This window comes from Protopterus annectens, chromosome 7.part0, assembly GCF_019279795.1.
Source record: "Protopterus annectens isolate FY-2018-M chromosome 7.part0, PAN1.0, whole genome shotgun sequence".
Classification (NCBI taxonomy): domain Eukaryota; kingdom Metazoa; phylum Chordata; order Ceratodontiformes; family Protopteridae; genus Protopterus; species Protopterus annectens.
The window spans coordinates 1,653,741,010-1,653,766,978 of record NC_056739.1 but is presented as its reverse complement, the minus strand read 5'-3'; the positions used below and the strand labels follow the sequence as shown (position 1 = coordinate 1,653,766,978).

The following is a 25,969-nucleotide window of genomic DNA, read 5'->3' as shown; positions in this document are numbered from 1 at the left end:
TGGTGCCCATCCCACAACTGTTAAAGTGTTCTGGTGGAGGTCTCAGTCCTCATCTGAAAACATATCTTTACTCATCAGCTTCTGTGAGATACCAACAGTGTTTTTTCAGTATTTTAATAAACATCCATGTCATACCTCAGCCATTCCTTTACATTCTGATCGGGTAACAATGTTGCCTAAAACATGTTCTCGTCGCACCAAAAAATGCAACTGCATCACAAAGAAAGCATTGGAAACATTAAATGTGCAAAATACTTCACAGATATTGATTCTACTGTACTTTCAATAAAAAACATCAGAAGACCCCAAAAATAAAACTTTATGTACAATAAATTTGTTATGGTCCCTTAATAAAATTACTGGCAAAACTGTATACCTAAACTCATAAAAAGCACAAGACGATAAAACAGTGATTAATAATGGTTATGAAATTATCAAACTGTTGATGGAATAAAGCCACAGACAAAACTTCATGCTGACTGCATTTAAAGGAGTACTGCACCCACAGACTCAAAAAACATGTTTAAAACATCATGGCATGATGTTTCCTACACTTTAACAGCATTCTGGGATTATTTACAGGATTTTAAATATTTTTATATGTAATTCCAGACTCTGACCACCTGGAGGCCAGCATATTGACGTGGTTTGGATAAATCAGGTTGCCACTCAGTATCCCACAAATCATTGTTTGGCTCACAAATGTTACATCATGCAGGCCTCCGTTTGCCTAAAGCTCCTATCATTTCATAGATGTTGCATGCGTACAAAGTTCTGAGTAAAACAGAACAGTGAAAGTAACATTCCCTGCTGCTGAATGACTACTTAAAACAGAAACAGTGCAAATGTCACAGAACACACTCAAAGTGCTGTTTACTGCAGCCTTTTTTTCTAATTTAGTTTAAATGGCACTAATTTGTGAGACAATGAATTCCAGTCCTTTTACTTCTCCCCTCCCCCGTAACACTTAGCTTCCCTAGCTGTCAAAGTCCTGAGGGTAATTTGACCTGGTAATTCCATTGACTGGCAGATCTCAGCAGGGTGCTTGACTCGTAATTCAATCTTTGCTCTATTTGCTCTAGCATTTCCTTGGTTAGAGGGGACATTTTTTTTTTGCTGCACTATAGCCATGGCCTTACTTGACTGCATTCGCATCCAGTTTATGTTGCAACTCCTGTAAGGTCTTGCACCAGGGAGCTAAATAAAACATTTACACTATTAACCAGTTTCGATTTTTATTAATGTAAGTGTTTAAGGTATCACTTCATGCTTCCACCTTGTTAAAAATGATTTACATGTGCAAAGTATGTTGGTATTCAGTGTTTGCCTACGTATTTTTTTACTCCACTGGTTGGTTTGCAAAAAAAACCTTTTGCAGTGTCCCTGGATTTTTCTTTGTACATACAAACAGTGCTATATTTCCACTTCCTTTTTCTTGTGTCCAGTAGTCACTTATAACAAAGTACATTTTTTTTTTTATAGAAAGGACATCAAGGTTAATTAACCTTGAATCAGATAATGGATGCCACTGCAAAGAATCACTGTTGAAATATTTGTGCATGGACAAAATCCCTTACTAAATATTTGCCAGACTCCAGTTCAATTGATGCTATGGCTTTAATATACTGGTGTGTTTGCTCATGCCTTCCAAATATCCCCACCATTACATACCAGTTTTGCAGTGTAGTAACCACCCGACATGCCCATACACCTTTAGCCATCAATATGCAGCTACTCCTGTTCATGTGAGTATGTGAATTCATTTTCAGACTTAAGGTGTGTAACTTGAACTGAATAATTCTAGGTGCTTGTTCAGGTTTCACATGGTGAGTGCTTAAAGCTATTCTCAGGTTAAGCCATTATGAATATGTTGCACTGCCACCTCTGACACAAGGGTAATGTTTTAATCTTTCTATTCCCGCACTGCACACTAGTGGTATCTGGTGCAAATACAAGAGAAGTGTACAAGCCGATACACCACCTAAGCATCATTTGCCGTGCAGAATGTACAAGTATGCCTACCAAATTTCTGTGTTTCCAAACATCGGTGTTACATTACTACTGAATAAAATGAACATATTGAAATGTAATATGACCTGTTATCAGATGTAATTACCATTTTTTTCCTGTATAAAATAATTTCCATGATTCTCTGGCTTTTTGGTTTCATTCACTTTACTGGCTACCTGTAGAGGTTTGCTCTTTCTTAGCAAGTTGCAGTAAATATTTTGTTATCCGGTTGTTTGCCTGGTTAGTTTGAATGGGCACACTATGAACGTTTCCAGAGGCGTCCCTGGGTAAAAGCTCAAAATGGTGCCATCTCAATGGTCTGACCTTGTACTTCGCAGACCTTTGTCCATGTATCCATTTAGGTCTCTCTGGTCACTCTCTCAGATTAGGTGGCAATATGGACAGAAATGTTCCAACATTCTCTCCTGCATGTCTGGTTGATATGGCGATTGAGACTCTAGAGCATTTACCTCTTGTAGTTTGACAACCCTCTACCACCTAGAACTTGAGACATGAGTTAACCTGAAGAACCTATAGTCTTAGTCCTCGCCTCTCCCGCCAGTACTATTGGCACAGAATGTTGGCAACACTATCACTACAACTCAATCACCCCCCCCGTATTCTGTCTCTGAAAGTGTTTGATAGACAGTGGGAAAATAGATTGCAACAAATAGACCCGTGGCATGCCATGATAGACAGGGTCATCACATCGCTGACATGTCTGCCCTTGGGCCAAACACTTGGGTATGCTTGTAAGCCCCTCTGGGCAATACACTGAGGAATTGACAATTATTTGAATATAACACATGACGATTGGCTTAAACGGCAAAACAATGACCTTTAAGGGACGCTGAACAGGCATAATCTTCTGAGGGTGTATTCAGACCTACGCAATTATAGATTATAATGACTTCAGCTTCAAAGGCAAAGACTAGAGCACCTTGAAAGACAAAGAAACAAGTACAACAACCTCATGGACAGGCCCGCATGCCCAAAAAACAGATGCTCAAAATGGCTGACTTAATTTGTTTGATCAGGGGTTCCCATCCCCCTCCTGATAAGAGGCCTAGGCAAGAGACAGACTATGAATCTTCAGATCACATTTCCATTTCATCCAATTCCTCTTCTGATCAGGAATACTCCATTCCTCCCTATGAGGATTCTGATGCTGAAGAATCTATCCCTTCAGCCTCTCCTCCTGAGGACCACTCCTTTAGGGAAACCTTGCATACCATGAGGGAGCATTTCCACTGGGAGAGCCAAGATTTTTCAGAATCTAAGAAAAGGCTCAGAGACTTCCTTTTACTACCACAACACAGGCCCCTAGCTATTCCACCTGTGTTAGACATTGTAGATGATGTGTTTTCAGAGTCCAGCCTGACTCCCGATTCCTTACCTCTAGCTCCTGTTAAGCTGGACAGATACTACAGGGTTCCTGATTCTCAAATTCCTGTTCAAAAACCCTGCTGCAGACCCAGAAACTCTCTCAGGGTCCCAAAGGGGTCAAGGCTTCCACTGCAAAGAACCCTACCCCCTCTGACAGATTCTAGGGCTCTGGATAGAGGGAGAAAAAAATTTACACTCCTGCTACCTTGGCTATAAGGGCCTTAAATTGCCAGTTTCATATGCTCAAATATCAGCAATATATCATGTCACTGCTTAAACAGAAAATGTTGATAAATTCTGAATGTGCAGAAAACAAAGAAATGCAGGATTATTGCATGCAGCTGAACAAGTTGGAAAGCATACTTTGCAATGTGGTTTTGATTCTCTGGAGGCCTCAGCAGGGCCACTGTTACGGTTCTGTCATTAGAGGCATGCTTGGTTAAAGGAACAAAATCTGCCTGATCATGTCAAAGCAAAATTATTATATGCTCCATTACAGCATGATACCTTGTTTGGTTTTAAGGAAAATGCATCTACATATCAAAAAGAGATGCTAGCTGTTCAAAATGCCCTGACAGCCTTAAGGACCTACTTCATCCAGGACAACTACTGATAAAGACAGACAACACCACGGTCATGTGGTATATAAACAAGCAGGGAGGCAATCATTCTTACCCCATTTGCAGACTAGCCATGACTTTGTGGGACACAGCATTGACTTACCAAGTACATCTGCTGGCACAATTCCTGCCAGGAAAGATAAATACTCTGCCAGATTTAACTAAGCAGAAACCTCATGGATCCCCACGAGTGACAATCCACAAGTCTTCAGCATGATAACAAGGAAATGGGGATGCCCGTATATAGATCTATTTGCCTCTCCTCACAACTATGAACTAAAAAGATTCTGCTCAAGGACTTGTCACAGATAAGCACGGAAAGTGGACGCCCTATCATTCAGCTGGAAAAACTTAGCAGTATATGCCCTTCCTCCACTGCCTCTCCTCCCAAGGTACTCCTAAAGGTCAGACAAGAGAAGCCAAAGATGATACTGACCGCCCCAGACTGGCCCCGCGAGTACTGGTCTCCAATCCTAAGGAACTTGTCTCAATGCCCGGCTTGCACCTTACCTCAGATACCTCATCTACTGTCCCAGCAAAACAATCATGTCCTGCACAGCCAACTCAGGACCTTAAATCTGGCAGCATGGCAGATAATGTAGTCATACAAAACACACCTCTCACTAAAGCTGTGGTGGATGTCATTTTGGAGGCCAGAAGTACTAGAAATTCTTATGCTAGAAAATGGAAGAGATTCTGTGCTTGTAACCAGGCACAAGGGATTGACACAGCTGTTCCAAATATTCCTCAGATTTTGCAATACTTAACTGAGATGCTGGACAAAAGCCTATCCTTTTCATCTGAGGCAAGAAAAACTGAAGAAAATGGTGTTGGCTGCATCTTTTATACCCTGGACGCCTGACGCCAGGGAAGAGGTGACCAGCAACCCACGAAAAAGACTTTGAATTCAACCTGCCAGCAGGATAACCCAAATGTAATTACTGCAATGCCAGCAGGATAACCCAAATGTAATGACTGCAACAGTGAATACACTCGAACATCTACATTTATGTGTACACAACTGTACTTTTCGCAAATTTTCAAATTACCAACAGTAGGACCTTTGCTACACATAGCAATACATTAAGACAATGAAAAGAGATGTAGCATTTAAACTTCCATGAGTTGCAAAATCACATGCATTGACACAGCATTAAAAGATATTTACAGAAGATGCATCATGGTCAGTGCCACAATGATTTCCTTCCTTTACACATGCAGACCATGCATATTCTGTTTGATAACACAAAATACACCCGTAGGATTACTTCTTTGGCTCTGCTTGCCAGAGGCTCAGTTAAAGAATCAATGGGGTGGCGAAATCCAACACACTCTAGCTAGGCTTATAAATCCCCTAGGGCAGATTGCATAGTACCTACCTATGAACCTAGGTAAAACAGGTCCATGCTTGCTAGGCATCTTTCCGGTTAACAAATGTTCGATTAAAAAATAAAATTTACACAGACACACAGACACACCCTTTCAAGCATTAGGTCACCCTCAATGAACCAAGAAATACTTAAAAGTCATACATGGACTTACTGGAGCCCTTCACCATTCAATCCAACACAGTTTTTTTGAGCAACTTCAACTGCACCACTATAAACAGGGATACTTACACAACCTCAGAATTGCATGCCCAGGGATTCCTGGACTTTGTAATCACAAAAACATTGGACGAGATAGACCATACACACAACATGACTGGAAATATATGCAACTTGGTACTCAAAACGCATGGGAGAACACTAACTCACTACTGTAGGCCATCGCTGGTAAGGTCAGACCACAAAGCAGTCTCCTTCACAATAAAAATCTATTCTGTGACCCCAGCTAGCCACTTAACATTTATGAACTATTCTAAGGCAAAAGTCCTACTACTAAGTGATAACCGGTCAAAATGTGAAGCCCCTCTAAATCCTGAAAATACAGCTGCCTATGCAGAACTTTTCACAGAAATCCTGTACAATCATGTCAATAACTACATACATAGGGACAGATGTGCCTACCAGTAATAAGTCCAGAACCAACTCTAAAAAAAGTGTAGGAAAGCACACATTAACAGGTTGCAAAACAGATGAAAAAGTCATAGCTAAGATTACGAGGTGGTATGCCCAACATGATAAAAACACTCAAACAATAAAGAGGGCAAATAAAATCAAACCGGAGGTAAAGACAGGCTCTCAGGCACAGGACAACCGTAACGCTTACTTTAGCTATGTCCAAAACTTCAAAAGTTGTGCACAGCAGTGTGCAGAACTGAATGATAATGGAGCTAGAATACATAGCAAATCTGCTGGCCAAAAATCTCCAGTTTTACCAATCCTGTCCCAAGTTGCCCTCCAGAAAATACCCCCCACCAACTATCACTAGGGAGTAGGTCCTAAATGCATTCTCCAAGACCGAACATTCGCCATCAATGACAGCTTCTCCAGTTGGCTTGAAACAGTCTACTGAACAGCTTAACCAGCAGAATATTGCCATTATCTGTAATTCTAACTCCGAATTTTAAGTCACCTATAGCAAACTGACAGTCATTTATAATCCTACTGTCACCAACCACAAAAAGTAAAATTCTTAAAAAACAGTATTAATTTAAAAAATGCAGCACTAAGTTCTTGTGCGACCTGTGAGTTCCACAACTAAGCAGAATTCTGTAGAAAGCAATGTACACTGATTGTTTCATAAAATGGCATACCCACCCACAAACAATTAAGCTAGTCCTTGTCTGTCCACATGATGCACCTAGACAATATCTGACTTTACTACTTTATAAAGAATGCATGAATAGATTACACTGGTTAACACATTCAGATAAATACATACATTGAAATGCATACAACATTAATAGCTTAGCATTTAAATTTCTAATTCAATTAAATGAAAGTCAGTACCAAGCCAGAAAACAATGCACTTAGCACCTCATCTAGTTGCAGATGACCATTTCCACCTCTGCTGGCACCCATTGTTTAATCCAGTATGTCCAAGATCAAAAGCCAAGGATGACTGTAGCAATTTTAGAATAATTAACATGTAAACCAATTGACTCAATCTTCCTTTACCACAAATTGAAGTTATGTAACTATTTTTTTTATATAATGAGTCCAATGTTTTAGTTAATGTAACCAACTTCAAGAAACTGTAATTTGCGGTGGAAATTGACATCTGCAGAAGACACTAAAGTTATGCATAAAGTTGTAAAAGCTCTATTCATAAGCTTGTAACGCACTTGGAACAGATGTGAAAACATAACTTCAGTGAAACTCAGGGGAACCACAAATAGCTGCCCAAGAGGAGAATTGAGAAACAGAGGTTGGCATGAGATGACACACATTCATTTTAATGACATGCTTTATAAAGCAGGACAACAGGAACTGGTGCTGATAATGGTGGACCTGAATGCACATAGGACATACAAAATAGGATACGAGGACTGCCTGGGTCCACACGGGTGGGGCAGTAGAAATAAAGACAGAGGCCACTCTAGACCACTGTCTGCCAGCTGGCTTGATAGTAGCCAAAACATGGTTCACAATGTGATATTCTCACAATATTGCATACAAGAGTGGATTATGTGCAACTTGGGTAAACTTCCTAATGTGGAAAGGAGAATGGGGTAGAATCAGTGACCGTGAATTCATCCCCAGTTACACAGTATGCCCACAGTAAAAAAACCACTGGTTGCCACAATCAGATGCAAGCAGTGGTCATAGAAGACTTCGAAGGTCAGATACCAGGCTGAAGACCTAGAAGATGGCTGGAGAGAAAGCACAAAGACTAGGGGGGAATACTGCATGGATAACAAGAACGCTAAAAAGGAGTTGTAATAGGAAAGAACAAGGCATCAGAGGCACTCTACCAACTTCTGGAAGGTGACTCAGTAGATCGCACAAAGAAAATATATCGGGTTGCAAGGCAAAAACAGAAAGATAAAGAAGACAGACACCTTTCATAAGGGATGCCAACAACAACCTGTTCACCAGTACACAGGACAAAGGGAGATGGAAGGAGTACTTCCAGCAGCTTCTACTGTGGAAGACTATACAGAAGCTGTACTTCCCAGACACAGCCTACAATGAGAGAAGAGCAGGATTCCACCATGGAAGAAGTAAGAATAGCTCTAAGGAAAATGACAGGGAAAGCAGCAGGTTGAAGTCACAGCTGCTATGATAAAGATTGGGTGGCACAGAGGTTGGAGTTGTCGCCTCATAGCAAGAGGTTCCATGGTTCAATTCTTGCCTGGGGTGCCTTCTGTGCCGAGTTGATATATCCTCCCTGTGTTCTTGTGGGTTCCCTCCAGGTACTCTGGCTTCCTCCCACATTCCAAAGACATGCACAAGGGTTTGTGAGAATCAAGATTTAGTTTGCTTAGTAAAATGAATATGTACTGTCTTGTATGGTCATAGATTTTAAGTGTTGATTCAAGGAAACAGACAAGATGATGGTAGACAGACCAGATTTAGCAGTGTGCTACATGCATTTTGGCTTGAATGCCCAGTGTTATTTGAACTACTAGGCAGTTTAGGTCAATGTCAAATGAGGAGTCATTTCTCACTATTAAAAGTAGAAGAAATTCACCCAGGCAAAATACAATCATAAACAAAACCACAGGCCACTGGATAAAAAGAATTGTTTCATCACGTCTAGCGCCTTGGCTAAACACCTTCAAGAGAAATAAATCATAAAAATAAAACAAAAGTAATATATATACAAAGTCTAAAACACATGACATAATTACTCTATTAGTAAAACAATTAAATATTTCCAATTGCACTCAGTGTTTAAAGCAAATGTACTGAAGTGTTATACTGTAAAATATACACAGCCTCTTTATATAACAATTTTTCTGACATTTTTACCCCATCTTTACTGTCATTTGTTCCAAAATACAACCTTGCAATGAAATAAAATTGCCTTGAAGATACTACTTTAAATGCAAAGCTATTGGGCTCTTTTTAAGATTCTAAGATTTTAAGTAGCTGAACAGTATTTCAGAAATATGACAGCTGCACAATATCTAGGGTTGATGAGCTAATAGACAAGGTGGAAGTTGAGTTTGTTGACCATATTAGATTTAATAAAGGGATACTGGCAACCTTCTAATGGCCAAAGCCAAAAAAGACCGCTTTTTCAACACCAGAAAGCATATTCAAATATATAGCCCTTCTTTTGGGTTACATGAGTCTGAAGTAACTCATAGCAGGCACTGTTTGCCTCCCCACCACCACAGTCACTTCATAGCACCAGCTCAGCACCCCAATAGCTGTCCATGCTGGGTCTACCAGCTCCTTATCCTTTCCACTGGACTCAACCTGGGGCTGGCTGTGCAACTAGGTATCCAGATCTCAGCATATCTCTGCATCTGTCCAAAAGGGGGCTCATTTATGACCTATCTATTCCACTCTCCCTTCTGCAGAACTAATGGTATCCCCAGAAGGTGGGCATGCAATGGAGATGTGCAGTGTATCACCCCACCTCCAGCTCAGCCATGTCTCTACTATACTTTATACCTCTAAATCAGAAAATATTAACATGGTAAGTGTTAAGTGACCTCATTAGCACTTCAAGATAAATCTTGATGATTGGATGGGAGATTCACTCTGGGAATCACTTCTGTGGCTCTGCTCGACAGTGGCACATGAAAATAATTTTCTTGGGTGGCGAAAGCCAGGGTACCTTTTGGCTAGGCTTATATAGGCCCTGGGCCAATAGCCTAGTACTTACCTATGAATCTATGAAAAAAGTAGACAAGCAGAGATAGGTGGGCCTTAATAGAAGCATATGCCAAACCAGCATTGAGCATTTCACCCAAATAACAAAGAAAACCAAAGAAGCATCGAGAGCAAGTGGGTCTAGGTTCAGAGAGACAGCAGAAAGAAAAACTCCTCCATTTGGATAAGTAGGATTTCCTAGTCATATGTTTCCCAGCCACCTGCAGAACTTGCAGCATGTCCTGAGAAAGAAATTGTGTCAATGGTGAATCAAAATCCTATCATCCACAATGTCATTTCAAGTGTGGATAAGTGGGGATGGATAAAAGATCCCTTGTCTTGTGTGATTAGATCCACTCTGTGAGGTAACTTGTGCTGATTACTCTGGGTTGGATGCAGACGAGGAAAAGAGTGCTGTTGCCGGCAAAGGGGAGTCACAAACAAGATTTTGGGAGCATCCTGTATAATTTTTAACAGGGATTTTGGAAATAGAGGAAGGGGAGTGAATGCATAAAGAAACACCCCCTTCCAAAAGAATGAGATGGTGTCCACCTTCTGTACCAGGAGGCCTGCGACTCCAGCAGAAAACAGAAGCTGTGTGCTGTGAGGGGAGGCAAAAACTGCCTGAAGAGTCACTTGACAGAAAGATCCTATACCAGAAGTGCCAACCAGCAAAGAAGGTAAGAGCTCATTCCTCCCTGCTTGTTGATATACCACATCACTGTGGCATTGTCCATGAACACAGAGGCCCTGGAGAAAAAAACAGAGTGAAAGTCCTGAAAAGCCATCAGAAGAGCTCTCATCTCTGTCATTGCTGTTCACCTACTTACGTGTAAATCTAAATATGTAGTTGTAGTTTTAGTGTTTGCAAAACCTGCACATCATTTTATACAGGGTGAACTACTCGGAAATTCTATAAACAAGTCTATGAACATAAGCATGCTGTTCAAATAGGTGATGAAAAAATGCATTAGCAAAGCATTATAAATTTTACAAACATAAACTGGATTAAGTTTCTAGGTTTAGAGGAATTGCAAGGATTTCAATATATATTTAATGCAGAGGATGAGTTAGAGTGGCTTGAATATGTGAGGCTAAATGCTTGCTATCCTTCAGGGTTAAACAATAGACAAGATTTTATTGCTTACATTTAAAGGAAAAAGAGTTAAGCATTAGTGTAAAAGTGGGATTATAGTAATCAAGCACAAAACACAGAAAATGCACAAAAATGCTGAAACCTTCAATGCTGGCCCTAGTAAAGACTGTCCCTCCTGCAACTTCACAATTCACCAAACAAGCAGCTCTGATAGGAAAGCAGTCTGTCCACAGATAAAGTAAATGAAGAATACTTCAACACATATGATGGCATTTACACTTAGCTGCAATCCAGCAAGGGCATTGCACATGCAGTACAGAAAAGGCTGAAAAGTAGTAATAAGCATCAGGAGACTTGACATATTAAAAACTGAAAAGAAAACTATAATAAGTAATAGATCATTTGGCAAACCAGCACAGTGCTGTTCAAAGTGAAAGAAATCTAAAGCATTAGAACAGAACTTTAGACACCATGCATTAATTTTCATACCATGTCCTGCAATTACAAAGGTAACACCAACTTGTTTTCTAGGCTAACACAAGATAGAAGTTATTTTAGCACCAACATTTTAGTATAAAAGGAGCAAACAGGTTACTGAAGAAAAATACTGCTGAGTATATAGTAAGTACATGAAGGTGCTCACCATTCTCAGTAAATGCAAAGCAATAAATAAAAATCAACTGATGAGATGTATCAGACAAAGCAAGCAGACAGTGTTCACTACTTATATACAAGCCCGTAAACAGAACCAAATACAACTGTCACCTTTTATTCATGTAACAGATACACTGCTCACATAAGCAATAACAGCCTCACCCATTAAAGACTAATTTGATGCACTATATAAAGTTTACTTATCCATGTTAGGCAGAGCCCCTCAATGACCCTCTTCAAGAGAAATCTTGATGAGTGGGTGGGAGATCGTAGGTTTACCCCTGGGATCTCTTCTGTGTCCCTACTAGACAGAGGTACAGTAAACTAACCTTAAAAGGGCTATCTTCTGTGACCTACTATACAGAGGCACACTCAACAAATCTAAAAGGGTGGCAAAAGCCAAACACACTCTGGCTAGGCTTATAAATGCCCTAGGGCAGATAGCCTAGTATCAACCTATGAGCCTATGAAATCCAACACAGTATCAGCAATCCATCTACATGCTGTGGGAATAGAGCCCACAGCCTTCTGCATCTATACATATGCATCCTGAAGTGCTACTAACATGGCTTTCAAACTCTAAACAGACATTGATACCAATTGTCAAGGAAAACAGTTGCACGTTATATAATAAAACCACAGCATTCTTCCCTTATAAATCAGCAATCAGAGTGGAAAATTCTATAGACTTTCTTGCCAAGACAAAGTAATAGCTTACTCATCCAGAACTAAACAAGCATGAAGTAATTAGCAAAGTATCACAACCAACACCAGTTTACACTGGGAGCACAAAGAAGACCGGATTGAAGAAATACAAGAAAAAGAGAGACTGTGGGTGGGAATGCGAATGACGTAGCTAAAGTGGGAGTAGGGCATTGGTGTCACATTTAGGGCACTCCAGCTGGAGATTGCAGTTACAAAGAAGCCTGCACCTCTCTTGAGGTTTATATAGCAGGCTGATACACCAGATCTGCTGCCCAAATAGGTAATGGATTATAGGCTTAACACACAGAAACACACAGACACACAGAAAAATTATGCATGTTCTAAGTAAGAAATCTGACTATATGGGTAATGCTTTTAGGAAGATTGCATATTTGTGACAGATGGACACATGCCACAAATTGGGAACTGCTGGATGATTTAAATAAGTGTTTGGTTAACAGGCTCAGTGTGTGTCATGCTTAATAAATAAAAAATAAGACTGATCTCGGCATATCCAGAACTAATCTACTCCCTAAGTCACTAGTTAAGCTGTTGAGTCAGTTACAAAAAAAAAACAGCTTAGCAATTTTAAAAGAGCTAGGTAGATTATGTATTCCCCATATTTTACAACTTTGGCTTTTGCCACTTTAAAATCGCATCCAAAGTAATGCTTCAGAGATCAAAGTTCAATCGAGACTGTCTGTTTCATCATGCCAAAAAAAATAAATAAATAAAACACCACGAACCTGTCCACAACAGTTCATTGCTCATGGCTTCTCAAGGACATTTAAGCAAGTAAAAATTCTCACTCGAGCGGGAAAGCAGTAACAAACGCTAGTTTAAAATCAACAGGGAGCTTGCGACTACTTCGGAAGACCTGTGTTTTCACTTTTTTTTAATAACGTTTCTGACCAGGATGAAGGAATAGCAAAAGACTCAAAATATAACAACAACTTGTCCATCAGGCTATAACACACTTGGGTCCTTCAAAACCATCGGGGAAAAAAGGAAAGACAAGCGAAAATAAAGACAAAACATAGAGACATATATATATACACACATATATTCACACTCATACATACACAAACACACATACATATCCACACTCATATGTATAAACATATACACACGCATCCATATAATAACTTCATGAACCATATGAATATATCATTAGAACCATACATACACAACACTTATGCGCACAAAACACATGCACCTTTTGCAAATCATTTGCAGCTATTACAATAAATCGGTTGCTATTACCAAGACCACGTGCACACCGTGAATCCACTACAGAAGCAAAACACAAAACGGACAAGTTGTAAAGCCTTGTTCTAGTAAAAGACAACAAGGCAGAAGAAACTATCATGAATTAGGTTGTAAAAAAGTTGACTTGCAAATAAATCAGGCCACGAGGATAAGCTGATACAGGCAAGGCTTGGGAAAAACACGTTCCGATTGAAAAACACTGCGTAGTAGAAACACGAACACAAGAACTTCCCTACCTCCTGCAGCTGTATTTGAGCATTCCAAGGCTGGGGGAAGGACAAGGCAGCTGTGACATCACAGAATGGGTGGGTTTCTCTGTTTGACCGAGAAGCAGAGGCCGGCTGTGGTGATGTCACTTCGGGGGAGGGAAATTAAAAAAATATATACCTCCACTGCCTGGCCGCGATGACGTCAATAATTGGGAGACTCCTGGAAGCTTAACTGAAATGCAAGAGAATGTTTTTAAGAGTGAAAACATTCCTGTACGCTAAGGTAGGGCTGGATTAGAGAACTAAGGGGAATTTCTATTTTCTAAATGCTGCATTCTTGTTTGTTTATGCAGGAAGCTGTAAATAGGGAGGAAAACGGCAGAGAAGTTGAGGAAAGCATTTAACAAATCTGTTGTAATCCTTTAATGATGGACAATCTTAAGCTCTTATTGACAGTTTAATAGGATATCCAAATCCTAGTCCCAGTCTGAAAATTCAAGCTCCTCCTACACCACCAGCTGCTGTTAACCCTCACCTACTCACCCATTGTAACCACACATATCAGAAACATCCCAGGGATATCCTTTCCTCCAATATGAAAATAAATGTCACAATAAGTGTTCTCCCAACCCCCTCCCCCCAATGTATACACACACACACACACACACACACACACACACACAGCCCTTGATTGTCCAGATTTTCTTACAATGTCCAGAATTTTTTCTCATGTTTTTGGTCTCTTCCTCATAAAATTTGTGTTTTTCCTGACAAATCACTGGGGATTTAAGTAACTAAATAATGACATACACTTGAGTTTCAGACTTCATATCCTTCACAAAATGCACACAAACACAAATCTTGTTACTGTAGCAACTCAAATTTCTACATTTACAAGATCAATGTTTAAAATATGTCCCCATTTTTGGACTTGATTCCCCCGAATTATTTTAGGCTTTGTCAAGATTTATTTTCACCAAGATTGTTGGTGCCCATCCCACAACTGTTAAAGTGTTCTGGTGGAGGTCTCAGTCCTCATCTGAAAACATATCCTTACTCATCAGCTTCTGTGAGATACCAACAGTGTTTTTTCAGTATTTTAATAAACATCCATGTCATACCTTAGCCATTCCTTTACATTTTCACTTCAGGTTTTCAGCTTAGTATCTACAAGTCTTCCTTACCTCACAAACTCTGTAATTGCACAACGCTGCATTTGATTTCTGAAGTAGTATAGTCAGACACAGCTCTGCAATACCATTGTTCATAATGCAAGGATTCAGAAATTATTTTTGAAGGTTTACTGTGAAAATAGTATCAGTGAAGATGTAGGAATTTGTTTAACTTAAAGGTGTACTCCAGAAATGGTTAAAAGCAGATTTTCCTACTAGCATATTAAACAACCACATATAGTTTTGCCAGTTCTTAGTATATTCACAGAATATTTTGACGAAGCTGTTTCCCGTACTTGCAAACAATGCCACAGTAAGTGAACACTTCTATCTGAAAATATCATTTTGTGTCTAGCCTATGAAACAACTTTTTTCTGACAGAAAAGTTCTTGAGATCGTCAACGGTGGATGATTTGCTGAAGATTTGGTATTAAGAATTAATGAAGTCGTCACTGTTAGTTTTGTTACCAAAGCCATATTCATTGTGAGCAGAGATACTATTTTACACCAAGATATTCTAAAATGTATAATTATTTTATGACTCTAATATTTAAAAGGATACACGTACCAACACATTCTCAGTTGTGAACTGAACAGCTGTTAAAACATACATAGACTTGAAAAGTTGGATCGGATGTGATTAATTCTTTACAGTATGCTGGGTTTGCAGTAATATTTATTCCCTGCCCTTTCCAGCATGCATTCTATAGTATATAGATTAAAAAAATTGTAATGAACTATATTAGAAAATGACCTACTTATGATAACTGCTGAGGTGATCATTTGCAATATTAAGATTTTTATGTTTCTTATTGTGAAATGAAGCATTCTGCTTTGGACCCCAAAACTCACAACTAGACATTGATTTGGGCATTATTTTTAATTGTGCTGGACTGCTGGGAAGTCCATTGATTAAAACACCCATCAAGTTTTCTGACCTGTTCATACCCTGTCAAAATTTCCTTTATGTGCTTTTAAATTGTATACTTGTGTCTATGTATATGTATAAATATATGTGTATATATATATATCTTATGGATAACCTGAGTGTAACGTAACGGAACCTAGAAATAAGGCACATGTACTTTCTACAGTATCTATTGTGCAGTTCTGGTTACAATTGCCATGTATTGCTTTTTTGGTAGTCTAGTTTGGATCCTGATGGGCATGTTCAGTGTTTGTGGGACTTTCCTGTACCCTTCTGGGTTTTCCTGTGGTGGCCTGTTTCCTCCTACATCTCAAAGACATGTGTGTGCTCTAACTGGTGATACTCTAAATTGCCTGAAGATGTGTATAGAATTTATGCGTGAGTGAGTGTAGCCTGTAAGGGACTGACATCTTTTCAAGGACTTATTCCATATTTGAAGTCCACTAATTGAAATGAATAGGCTTCAGCTCTGTTGTGAGCATGAGTAGGGTAGGTGGAAATTGAAAATGACCAAATGACTGAATACATGTATGAATAAGTCTACCCTGGTTTTAACATGTATATCATGCTATAACACATGCACTACCCATGTTATCAATTCCTAGGCTTCCAGTCTGGTGCAGTGAACCATACTCACTGTTTGGAATGTGTATGTTTGGCACTGGGGGAGGGTAGTGACTTGTAAGGGACAGATGGATGAGGATGTGCTTTTACACTACCACATTTTTTCAAAGATTACACTAAATGCTTCAGCTATGCAGCAAAGTTTTGTTATGGGCCACAATCACTAGCAGAAAGCTGACATGTTGAGTGATGTTTTACAATTATTTGACGACAGTCGTAACAGAGACCTATATTTTAGAAATCGGCTTACTGAACTGTTTAAAATATTGTTATCAGTAGCTAACAGTTCATTAATTTTGCTGTTTAGTTAATTCCACTAGGCTTGGCTTTTTCCAGGGAAAAACTAATAAGGTATTCTTACTAATTAGTAGAAGTCTGGCTAGGATCCCATGGAGATTTGCCTACCTTTTGGATAACCGCAATGAGATGTATCACAGCCTCCTGGGCTACCACCAGCTCAGAGAGACGGGATTTTAGTTTATCATCTCGTAAGAAGGGACGGCATCTCAGGAGTGCAGTACCCTTTATACTGCACTGCAGTGTCAGTATTGCAACATAAATTCATGCACCTTCTCTGGGATTGGAACTCACAGCCTTCTGATTCTCTTGGCAATAAGTTGATGTTGCCACCTGTTGACCCACTGACATTGGCACTGACACAACCTCTGGAACTGGTATGTATCAGTCAACAGAACTACTAAGACTTGATCTAAACCTATGGAAGAACTGCAAGTTTGGTGTGGAAATTAGCAAACCACTACTGCTGATCGATACCTGTTTGAGACTGCTACCTGTTGGGCAGATCAGTTTGATAGCTGATGTGCATGTAAGTCAAAGTGGATAGGATGGTGAAGGGGACTGGCATTTGAAAAGGAGCACAGAACTAGTTGTTAAGGGTTGTCTTAATTAAATGTATGTCTCCTTTCTACATATGCCTTTTCATATTGAATATGTAATGTATCATTTTTTTCTACTTCCTCATTTCCAGTCCTGTGGAAATACCTTGTAAATTTTCGGAACTGCTTGGCTTGCCTTAATTTTCAGTGTTGCGTCTTATTGACTTTCCCAGTTTTTTTTTAATAACTGAAGTTAATTTTTAAATAGTTAGATGTGTGCCAATTCGTCTGTTACCTTTTATTTTGCAGAGTCAGTCTCTATGACGCTATATAGTTAGGCTTTGCTAGAAAGTGAAATATGTAGTCTGTATAAAATTCTATGCCTTGTTGTTATTTTTGAAGCAATAAGTTAAAAAATTAGAAATAAATAATACATAGAAAAATGATTACCTTCAACATGGGAATAAGCTATAAAGTACCAGTTACGATGGTCTGACATGTTATTTCTCTAAACATCACGACAGCACCAAGTCCAACAAAGGATCATTGTAAGAATTAAAAGTAGCAGGGATGCTCCATTTCAGCTTTTAAATGTTTCTGGCAGCAAATTAAACAGTGTAATTTATTCTTTCTTGCTTTTCTTTAAATTTTTTGGAGCTTGACAGCTTTATTCTGACTGTTCCATTTGTAGCTGATATACACAAAGCTTATCTGCAGTTCTGCATGATATCTGTAAGACTTTTTATCATTTATGCTTACCTAAAGGATGCACATATATAATTTCACTGCTTTTCCTTTTACTGTATGTTTTTGTCCTGTGTCATGCTGCTTATTATGACAAGCTGTCTCACACCCCTTTCAGAACATGGCTGATACATGTGAAAGGTCGAAGGCTTAATTAGACGTTTTTTGCTTTTGTAGCGGTCACTCTGACAAGCAAAGGGTTCTGCATTTCATGTTACTGACACTCACATGATCTTATTTTCAGAGTCACCATGAAGCCAGTGGCCAAAGAAGAATCAGGGTAAAACAGTCACCGAATGTATTGCTGGAGTCCAAACAGGGATAACAGTGATGCAATCTTTTCTGTTCAGGATATATTCAAATGGGGATGTCACACAGATGTATATAACATGTGCTTCCAAACATTCTTTGCTTTTGAGGTAGTAAAGGTTGTAGTCCTGCAGACAAAGACCTCTTTTTGTATACATTTATTGATGATTTTATTTAACACAACCTTCTTATTTCTAGTCAACTTAATGAAGTTCTGTGCATACAATATTACATTTCTGTGAAGTTGGAAAGAGGAATATGCTTGAAATATTCATTCAGGCTGTACTTTTAAATATCATATGTGCTTTATTTTAAATGGAAGAATTATAATCCCATGAGAAAAGAGAATTCTGAGATGCAGCTATAAAAAGATTTTTATTTATTTTTATTTTTTTAGAACTCTACACCAGTTACAAACCTGGAGCTGTCATCCAAAAGGGTAAGTGTTTGAAGGCTGAGAGAAAATGAGGTTAATGTGAAGAGGATGTCATGTGGTAATACATACATTGAAAAAAAAGGTAAAATCAGTGGTCAGGAGCAACAGAGTCAAAAATAAATGAAGTAATGCAGCAACAGATGTGTAAGGAAGTAAGGACACTAATAGGACTAATGTTCCAGTGAAAAAGCTATACTGTCTTATCTCTGTCAGAAATTAATACATTGTGACCAGCTCATCTCCTGGACAGAATCACTTGGCACCTCTTATGTTTTACACACAAACACACACACACACACGCACACACACACACACACACACACACACACACACACACACACACACACACACACACACGCACACACACACACACACACACAAATACACACACACACACTTTGTGCTCTATTTTGATTCTTTAAACAAAATTCCACTAATAATAAAGTATGCCATTTAAGTTGTATAAGACAGTGGAGTTTAAGCTGTCATCATTATATACTTTTTATATTATATACTTTTTGTAAGATAACATGTATTTATACAGCTTAAATGAATTACAAGACAATGCTAAAAGGAAAACAAGTTTCTTAAATGTTGGCTTTTAAATTTTTAATCCCAGTTTAATACAGATTTTTAGTAATAGTGTTTTTCATTATTAACTGAGTGATTGATTTGGGTTTTCAGTTCCCTTTATGTTTTATAAATCTTCTAGTTATTTAGAATACATTTCTACATTTATTATACTAATTCCTTTTCCCTTCACTTTTTACCATATTCAGTGTATGGAATCATTTTGTGTGGTACGTTTCCTGTCAACTCTATGTGACTCATAATTTATATGTCATTAGCAGAGATGCTACACTTTTTCAAGACACACACAAAAATTAGGGCCACTTTCTGAACCTCAGACTCTATTTGAAAATGCAAAGTGAATAGCAAGGTGGGGTACTTACTATGGCTAACAAACATGCTTTTAAGATTATGAACCTTACCTTTTGGAGTTACTTTTAATGTGCAAGACAGGCCATTTTAATGTCTTTAAGAATTTTTTTGTTAAACTAGTTAATTTTATTGTCTGTAAATTTTTGACAGGATAAAGACAATGTGCATGTCAGAGGTGCTAATGAAGATAGTTTTGGTATGAGAATACTGACACACTTACTGTTTCACTTGATTTGGGGTCATGCTTTATTTGATAGTACTTGGTAATAGGACTGGTTTTAACCAGTTGAAGCACTGCAGTTGTCGGCATGTCTTGTGATCTGACTCCATACAGTGAGCCACTGATTCAGGAAACACAACAGTGCAATTAGTATGTAATAGTTGTTCATGCTTACTCTTCATCACAGAGGAAGGCCTATTTGCCAGTTCATTGCATTGTGGTTGAAAATCCACTGACTGATGAATGCCTGTTTATATCATGGGAAGTGTCTCGTTCACTTAGAAAATGAACATACCTGTATCTTAGAAAATGTGAAAATAAGTTTTAATCTTGACACTGTCAGTGGTGCAACAGGTAGCAAACGCACCCTTGTTGTAGAAGGTTAGAGGTTTTATTCTCACACCAAGGAGATGGATTGCTGATACTGCAGTGCACCATAAGGGGATGCTAATGCACTCCTCAATGCGTCTGTCTTCAGATGAGATGTTAAACCATGTCCAAATCAGCTTGAGTTGTTGGCAGCTCGGGTGGATGTAAAAGATCCCATGGTACCTATTTAAAAGTGAAGGGGCAGTTCTCCAGTGCCCTAACCAAATTTCTCCTGGTAGTATAAAATACCACATCATTACCCCTGAAAAGAAGCCATTAACTTATTGGGACTAATCTGGTCAACAAAGGATATATATATTTTTTAATATTTTTATTAGTTTTAAAACTTTTACAAAAAATGAAAATACATACAAGATAAGGAACTTGTAAGGTACATCAGTACAAGAAAAAAAAGTAAAGTACATTCTAAATTAATGCAAACAGTTAACAACAAGTTTTGATTTATAGACAAGCATTTATTGTAACAAGTACCTTACTCCTGATCAGGTAAAACATTCACTAGGGTGCCCCAGAAAAACATAATACAAATATGAATCAGGCCTCCCAAGAGGAGGATAACTTTAATCAGGTAATATACTATTATATAAAGTATAAACTGTTAACCATTTTGGGGGTACACCACCTAAACTAAACTATACATATCCTAAAAACCTATTTACACCATATTTACAATATATTTACAACATGGATGTCAGAGGGCCTCTCCAAATAAAATGTCTTACGACAATTAGTAAAGTGGAATGTTTACATTATCAAATAATTTTGGACTGTACTTAGTACAAAAAGGATCCAGCTTGGAATGCAAATGTACAAGAAAAAATTTTGCTGGATTTTACTTATTCCGGATTAGATCAAAGAGATTTTCCCAATATTTTTTTAAATAATTATTTTTCTTTTTGCTATTTGTGCACATTTTGTGCACTGATATATATTTTATTGCCATATCATTAAAGTTTTCCCATGAAATTGCTGAGGGGTTGATCCAATTTTTAGTAATGAAATGTTTAAGGAGAGCACAAACTGAGACAAGAACATTATGGCGAATACCTTTGATTTGAATAGGAACAATATTAAGGATCACAGTATGCCAAGAAAATGTAGTTTTGTCATACCCCATTTTTTCTAATTGAATTCTGAGGGAGCACCAGAGTTTATAGATGGTATTACAACTCCAAAACATGTGTATTATGTCAACATGAGGGAGAGTGCAGAAAGGACATGTTAAGTTTTTATTACATCCGAATTTTTGTAAAATGGCTGGGGTGTAGTAAGAGTTATTATTTATCATTAGTTGTGTGTAAATTAGATTTTTGAAGGGGGTCAAGTTTAGTGTATTTCTGATTGCTTCATACTTAGCTTCGCTAGAGATTTCATCCTGTATTGAATCCCAGTATTAAATAAAAGTGTATGACTATGTATCATGGACGACACATGTTTATAAGTATGTGAGATAATTTTGTTTTTAGGGAGAGCAAATTAATGATTGATTGTGTTAATTGAATATCTTGTTCCATAACTCTGTATTTAGTGAATTTTTGTTTTATAAGTGAGCTGAGTTGTCTTAAAATAGGATCATATTTATTAGGAGCCCCAAATAAAGTTTTAACCTCTGCTGCATTTTTTGTATTATAAAAATGCCAGACTGTAGCCTTCTTGATAATAGGAAAGTTAGATATGTCAATCATTTTATTATTGATTTCTAAATTTGGATTCAGATGTATGGGTTGAAGAATGGGGATTGTATTTTGAAAATTAAGGGATTTCATCAGATCATGAAAAATAAGAATTTTGTGTTTTTAGAAGAGGCAAATACTTAATGTTAAATTCACCAACAGGTGTGAGAAAGGGGATAGATTGAGGATTAATTTTGACTGAACGTATATAGTTATACCAGATCTTGACCCATATTGGAGACCAAGATTCGTCATATGGATCATAACTAGCTATTTTTATTAAACGACAATTATTTGATAATACAGACTGGAATCTGGAAGACTTAATCCACCCTTAGCTTTTGGGATAGTTAATTTCCTATATGATATTCTGGTTGATTTAGGGAACCATAAGAATTTAGAAATTGTGGTCTCCATTTTACGAAAGAAGTTTTTTGGAATATTAAGAAAAACAGAGTTTAGATGGAAAAGAATTCTAGGTAAATATTCATCTTTATAATCGCAGATTTTGATAACAGTGAAAGGTTAATATTTTTCCATCTGGTTAGATCATTGTTTATTTGATCCCAAACTTTATAAAGATTAGTTTTCATAAGTTCTTGATGAGAGTGTGTGAAGTTTATACCCAGATACTTTAATGAATATTTAAGAGGTATGTCAGAAAGGGGGAAGTAGTATTCTATGTGCTTCTTAGGATTCAAAGGAAAAAAAGGCTGATTTGGTGGGGTTAAGTTTATAGTTAGCAACATTAGAAAAGAGATCACTAGAGTTTTGAACTTTCTGGAGGTCTGTGTTAGGAAGCTCAAAGTAAATGTTAAGGTCACCTGCAAATGCCGAGTACTTTATTTCGATGTTATAGATTTTTGGGATGTGATGATAGGTCATCTGTTTGATCCAGATAAGAAAAGGTTCAAGATGCAAGTTAAAAAGATAGGGTGATAGCGGACACCCCTGTCTGATGCCATTTGTAATTTTAATAGGATTTTATAATGTTTTATTTATATAAAGGGAAGTAGAGGCATTTTTATACATCATCCTAATAGTATTAATGACCATATCTGGGAAATTAAAGTATTCCATTGTTGCATATAAGAAGTTGAGATACACATTATCAAAGGCCTTATTTGCATCTAACGTTAAAGCGTATCTTGGATGATTATCCTTTTCAAGGAACATTAATAATGTATGCAAAGTGAGAGTATTATCACAAAGTTGTCTTTGCTTTATAAAACCCAATTGCTCTGGAGAAATAATTGACGCCATCACTTTTTTAATTCTATTTGCAAAAATGGCAGCTAAAATTTTCATGTCTACATTTATAAGGGCAATAGGCCTATAGTTAAGAGGGTTTGATTTGTCAGAGTTCGGTTTCGGGATGGAAATAGTTTTGGAATTATTCATATACTTCTTCGTAATCCCTTCTGATATGATATGATTATACATGTTAAGTAGGATTTTTGTAAGATTACTGCAGAAAGTTTTGTAAAATTCACCTGTAAATCCATCAGGGCCTGGCGCCTTATTAGGTTTCAGTTTTTTTAATAGCTGCAGTTATTTCATTTAGTGTTATAGGGGCATTTAACTGGGTAATTTGTGTGGAAGATAGTTTTGGGACCTTAAGCCTATTGAGAAAGTCTATGTACTATTCTTTTTGGAATTGAGTTTTAGGATTGTAGATTTCCGTGTAAATATCTACAAATGAATTTACAATGTCACTATTTCTATACAGGATTTTTCCTTTATACTTTATGTACTTTATATAGTTTTCTCCTTCTTTGATATTTATTAGTCTTGCTAGAGGTTTGGATGGAGTTTGAGCCCATTCTGAGTATCTATGTAGAAGCTTTAATTCATTCAAAGAGTAGTTTTGTTGGTGGAAGGAATATATTTCCTTCTGAATTCCATGTAGTTTAATTTCCAAATCAGGGGAAAAATCTTTTTGCAGTTCTGCGTCAATTTTTTTAAACTCTTTTGTGAGGTTATTACTGTACAGACTCTCTTACTTTTTATAAAAAGATTCTTTTTGAATATGTATTCCTCTAATGATAGCTTTAGCCACTGCCCATTGTATATTTAAAGGGATATTAGAAAGCAATGATTCAGCTTCTAAGTGTTTTATATATTCATGGACCTCCTGCAAAACGTCATTTTTTTTTTTTTGAGAATGTTACTATTTAGTGACCAAGTGAAAATCTTAGTGTCATAATTCCATTTTTGGTTAGGGTTAATGCCAAGTGATATATTTGAATGATCAGGTATAGATCTGGCCTCGGGCAAAATTAGCAATTTTAGTCGAGAAAGCATCTGAGATCAAGTAGTAATCAATCCTAGACCAAACCTTATGTGAGGCCGAATAGAAAGTAAATTTATTAGACTCCCTGTCAATCTCAGATATTAAAAAAGGGTCAACTAAATTAAAACTATTCATCAAGTCTTGAATAGAAGCAATTATTTGGGTAGGCTGTTTTCTGTTCTTATTCGAGCTATCATTTGATGGATCAATAAGAGTGTTCCAGTCGCCACCAGTAATGAAGAAATGAATATGGTATGGAAGTAGCAGATTATGTATTTCCTGGATGAACAAATGTTGGTTTGAACATGGACTATACACATTCAAAAACAAAATCGGGGACTTAACTTGTGGGTATGACCAAGTAAATAAACATCATCTTCCATTCAAATCAAATTTAGTATCAAGCACTTCTCCAGTGAAGGATTTTTTAATTAAAATAGCTGTACATTTTGATGCAAGGCTGCTCCCTGCTGATATAATCTGTTTAATCCAATTTCTTTTTTTAATATTGTCCCATTGGTCATTTGTCACATGAGTCTCTTTTAAAAAATAATGTTTGATTTGTCTTGATAAATCAGGTGCATAACCAGCTTTTTTTTTAATGTCCTGAAGACAATTTACATTCCAAGAATTCACACTAATCATCTAACTATAAGTTCAAAAAATAACAATAAAAACAAAATAAGGTTAACAGAGATACTAGTTTCACTAGGAACAGTCCATATAATGAGAGGTCCTTTTCTAACACATAAAAAATAAACTGTACTCAAAACTGGTGTTCTGACATCCATGTTCCTAACCTTACAACCCGTGCCTAACCACCCATCTCCCTGATATGATTTTATTTGCAAATGCAAAAGATACAAGTATACTGTTGCTAAACATTTTTGTATAAAATAACTGCTACAGGTATGCAACAGGGAGACATAAATACTAACCGCGATAGTCAAAGTGTCACCCAGCATTCACAACTACACCCTTATGCCACTCCAAAAACTATTTAATACTAACATATAAATCTAAAATTGACATTTAAAGGCAAAAGGATGCTTAGAATAGTTAATAAAAGAGTATAAGAATCATAATTTCTAAAAGACTTAATATATATATCATTTTAGCAGATCATAACATGGAATTAGTTATGCTTACAGGTGCATAAGGTTGGATCGGTATATAATATTATGATTGTACATATTAGTTTAGATCTAACTCCCTATAAATAAATAATATTATATCTTATCACAGGTAGTAAGCAGGCAAGTGTAACTATAGCTGGCATTCCGAGGGTAATGGCATATCTATAAATATTATTTTAAAATCTATTATTGAAAATCCCAATCCCACACCTAAAATAAACACACATCTACAATAAACAGAAAGACCATTTATAGACCCAAACAAAGTAATCAGCTGAACTTTGGATATCATTTGCAGATACCTGAGACTTATAAAGCTTATAGAACACATAAATAAACACTTAAACCCTATAAGATACAGATCACTTATTTAGCTACAGCATTAGATTTTTGACACAATTAAATTAATACTTAGTTACCATATTAGCAATTTAACTAATACTACAATATTAAACTAAATACTAATCAATTAATATTTGACAGGCATTAGAATAAACTAGACATATATATATATATATATATATATATATATATATATATATATATATATATATATATATATATATATATATAACATTCCTTAACTAAATATAGCACGCACTGACA

At 37.2% G+C, this 25,969-nt stretch overlaps 1 protein-coding gene across 1 annotated transcript in view; it reads left to right on the top strand.

Moving 5' to 3' along the window:
• Nucleotides 1-25,969, top strand: part of SEMA3B (semaphorin 3B) — an 898,347-nt gene that overhangs the window by 786,387 nt on the left and 85,991 nt on the right. The window contains exon 14 of the mRNA XM_044078181.1: nucleotides 18,671-18,712. Coding sequence (XP_043934116.1) covers nucleotides 18,671-18,712 — 42 coding nt within the window. The remainder of the gene's footprint in view (nucleotides 1-18,670; nucleotides 18,713-25,969) is intronic.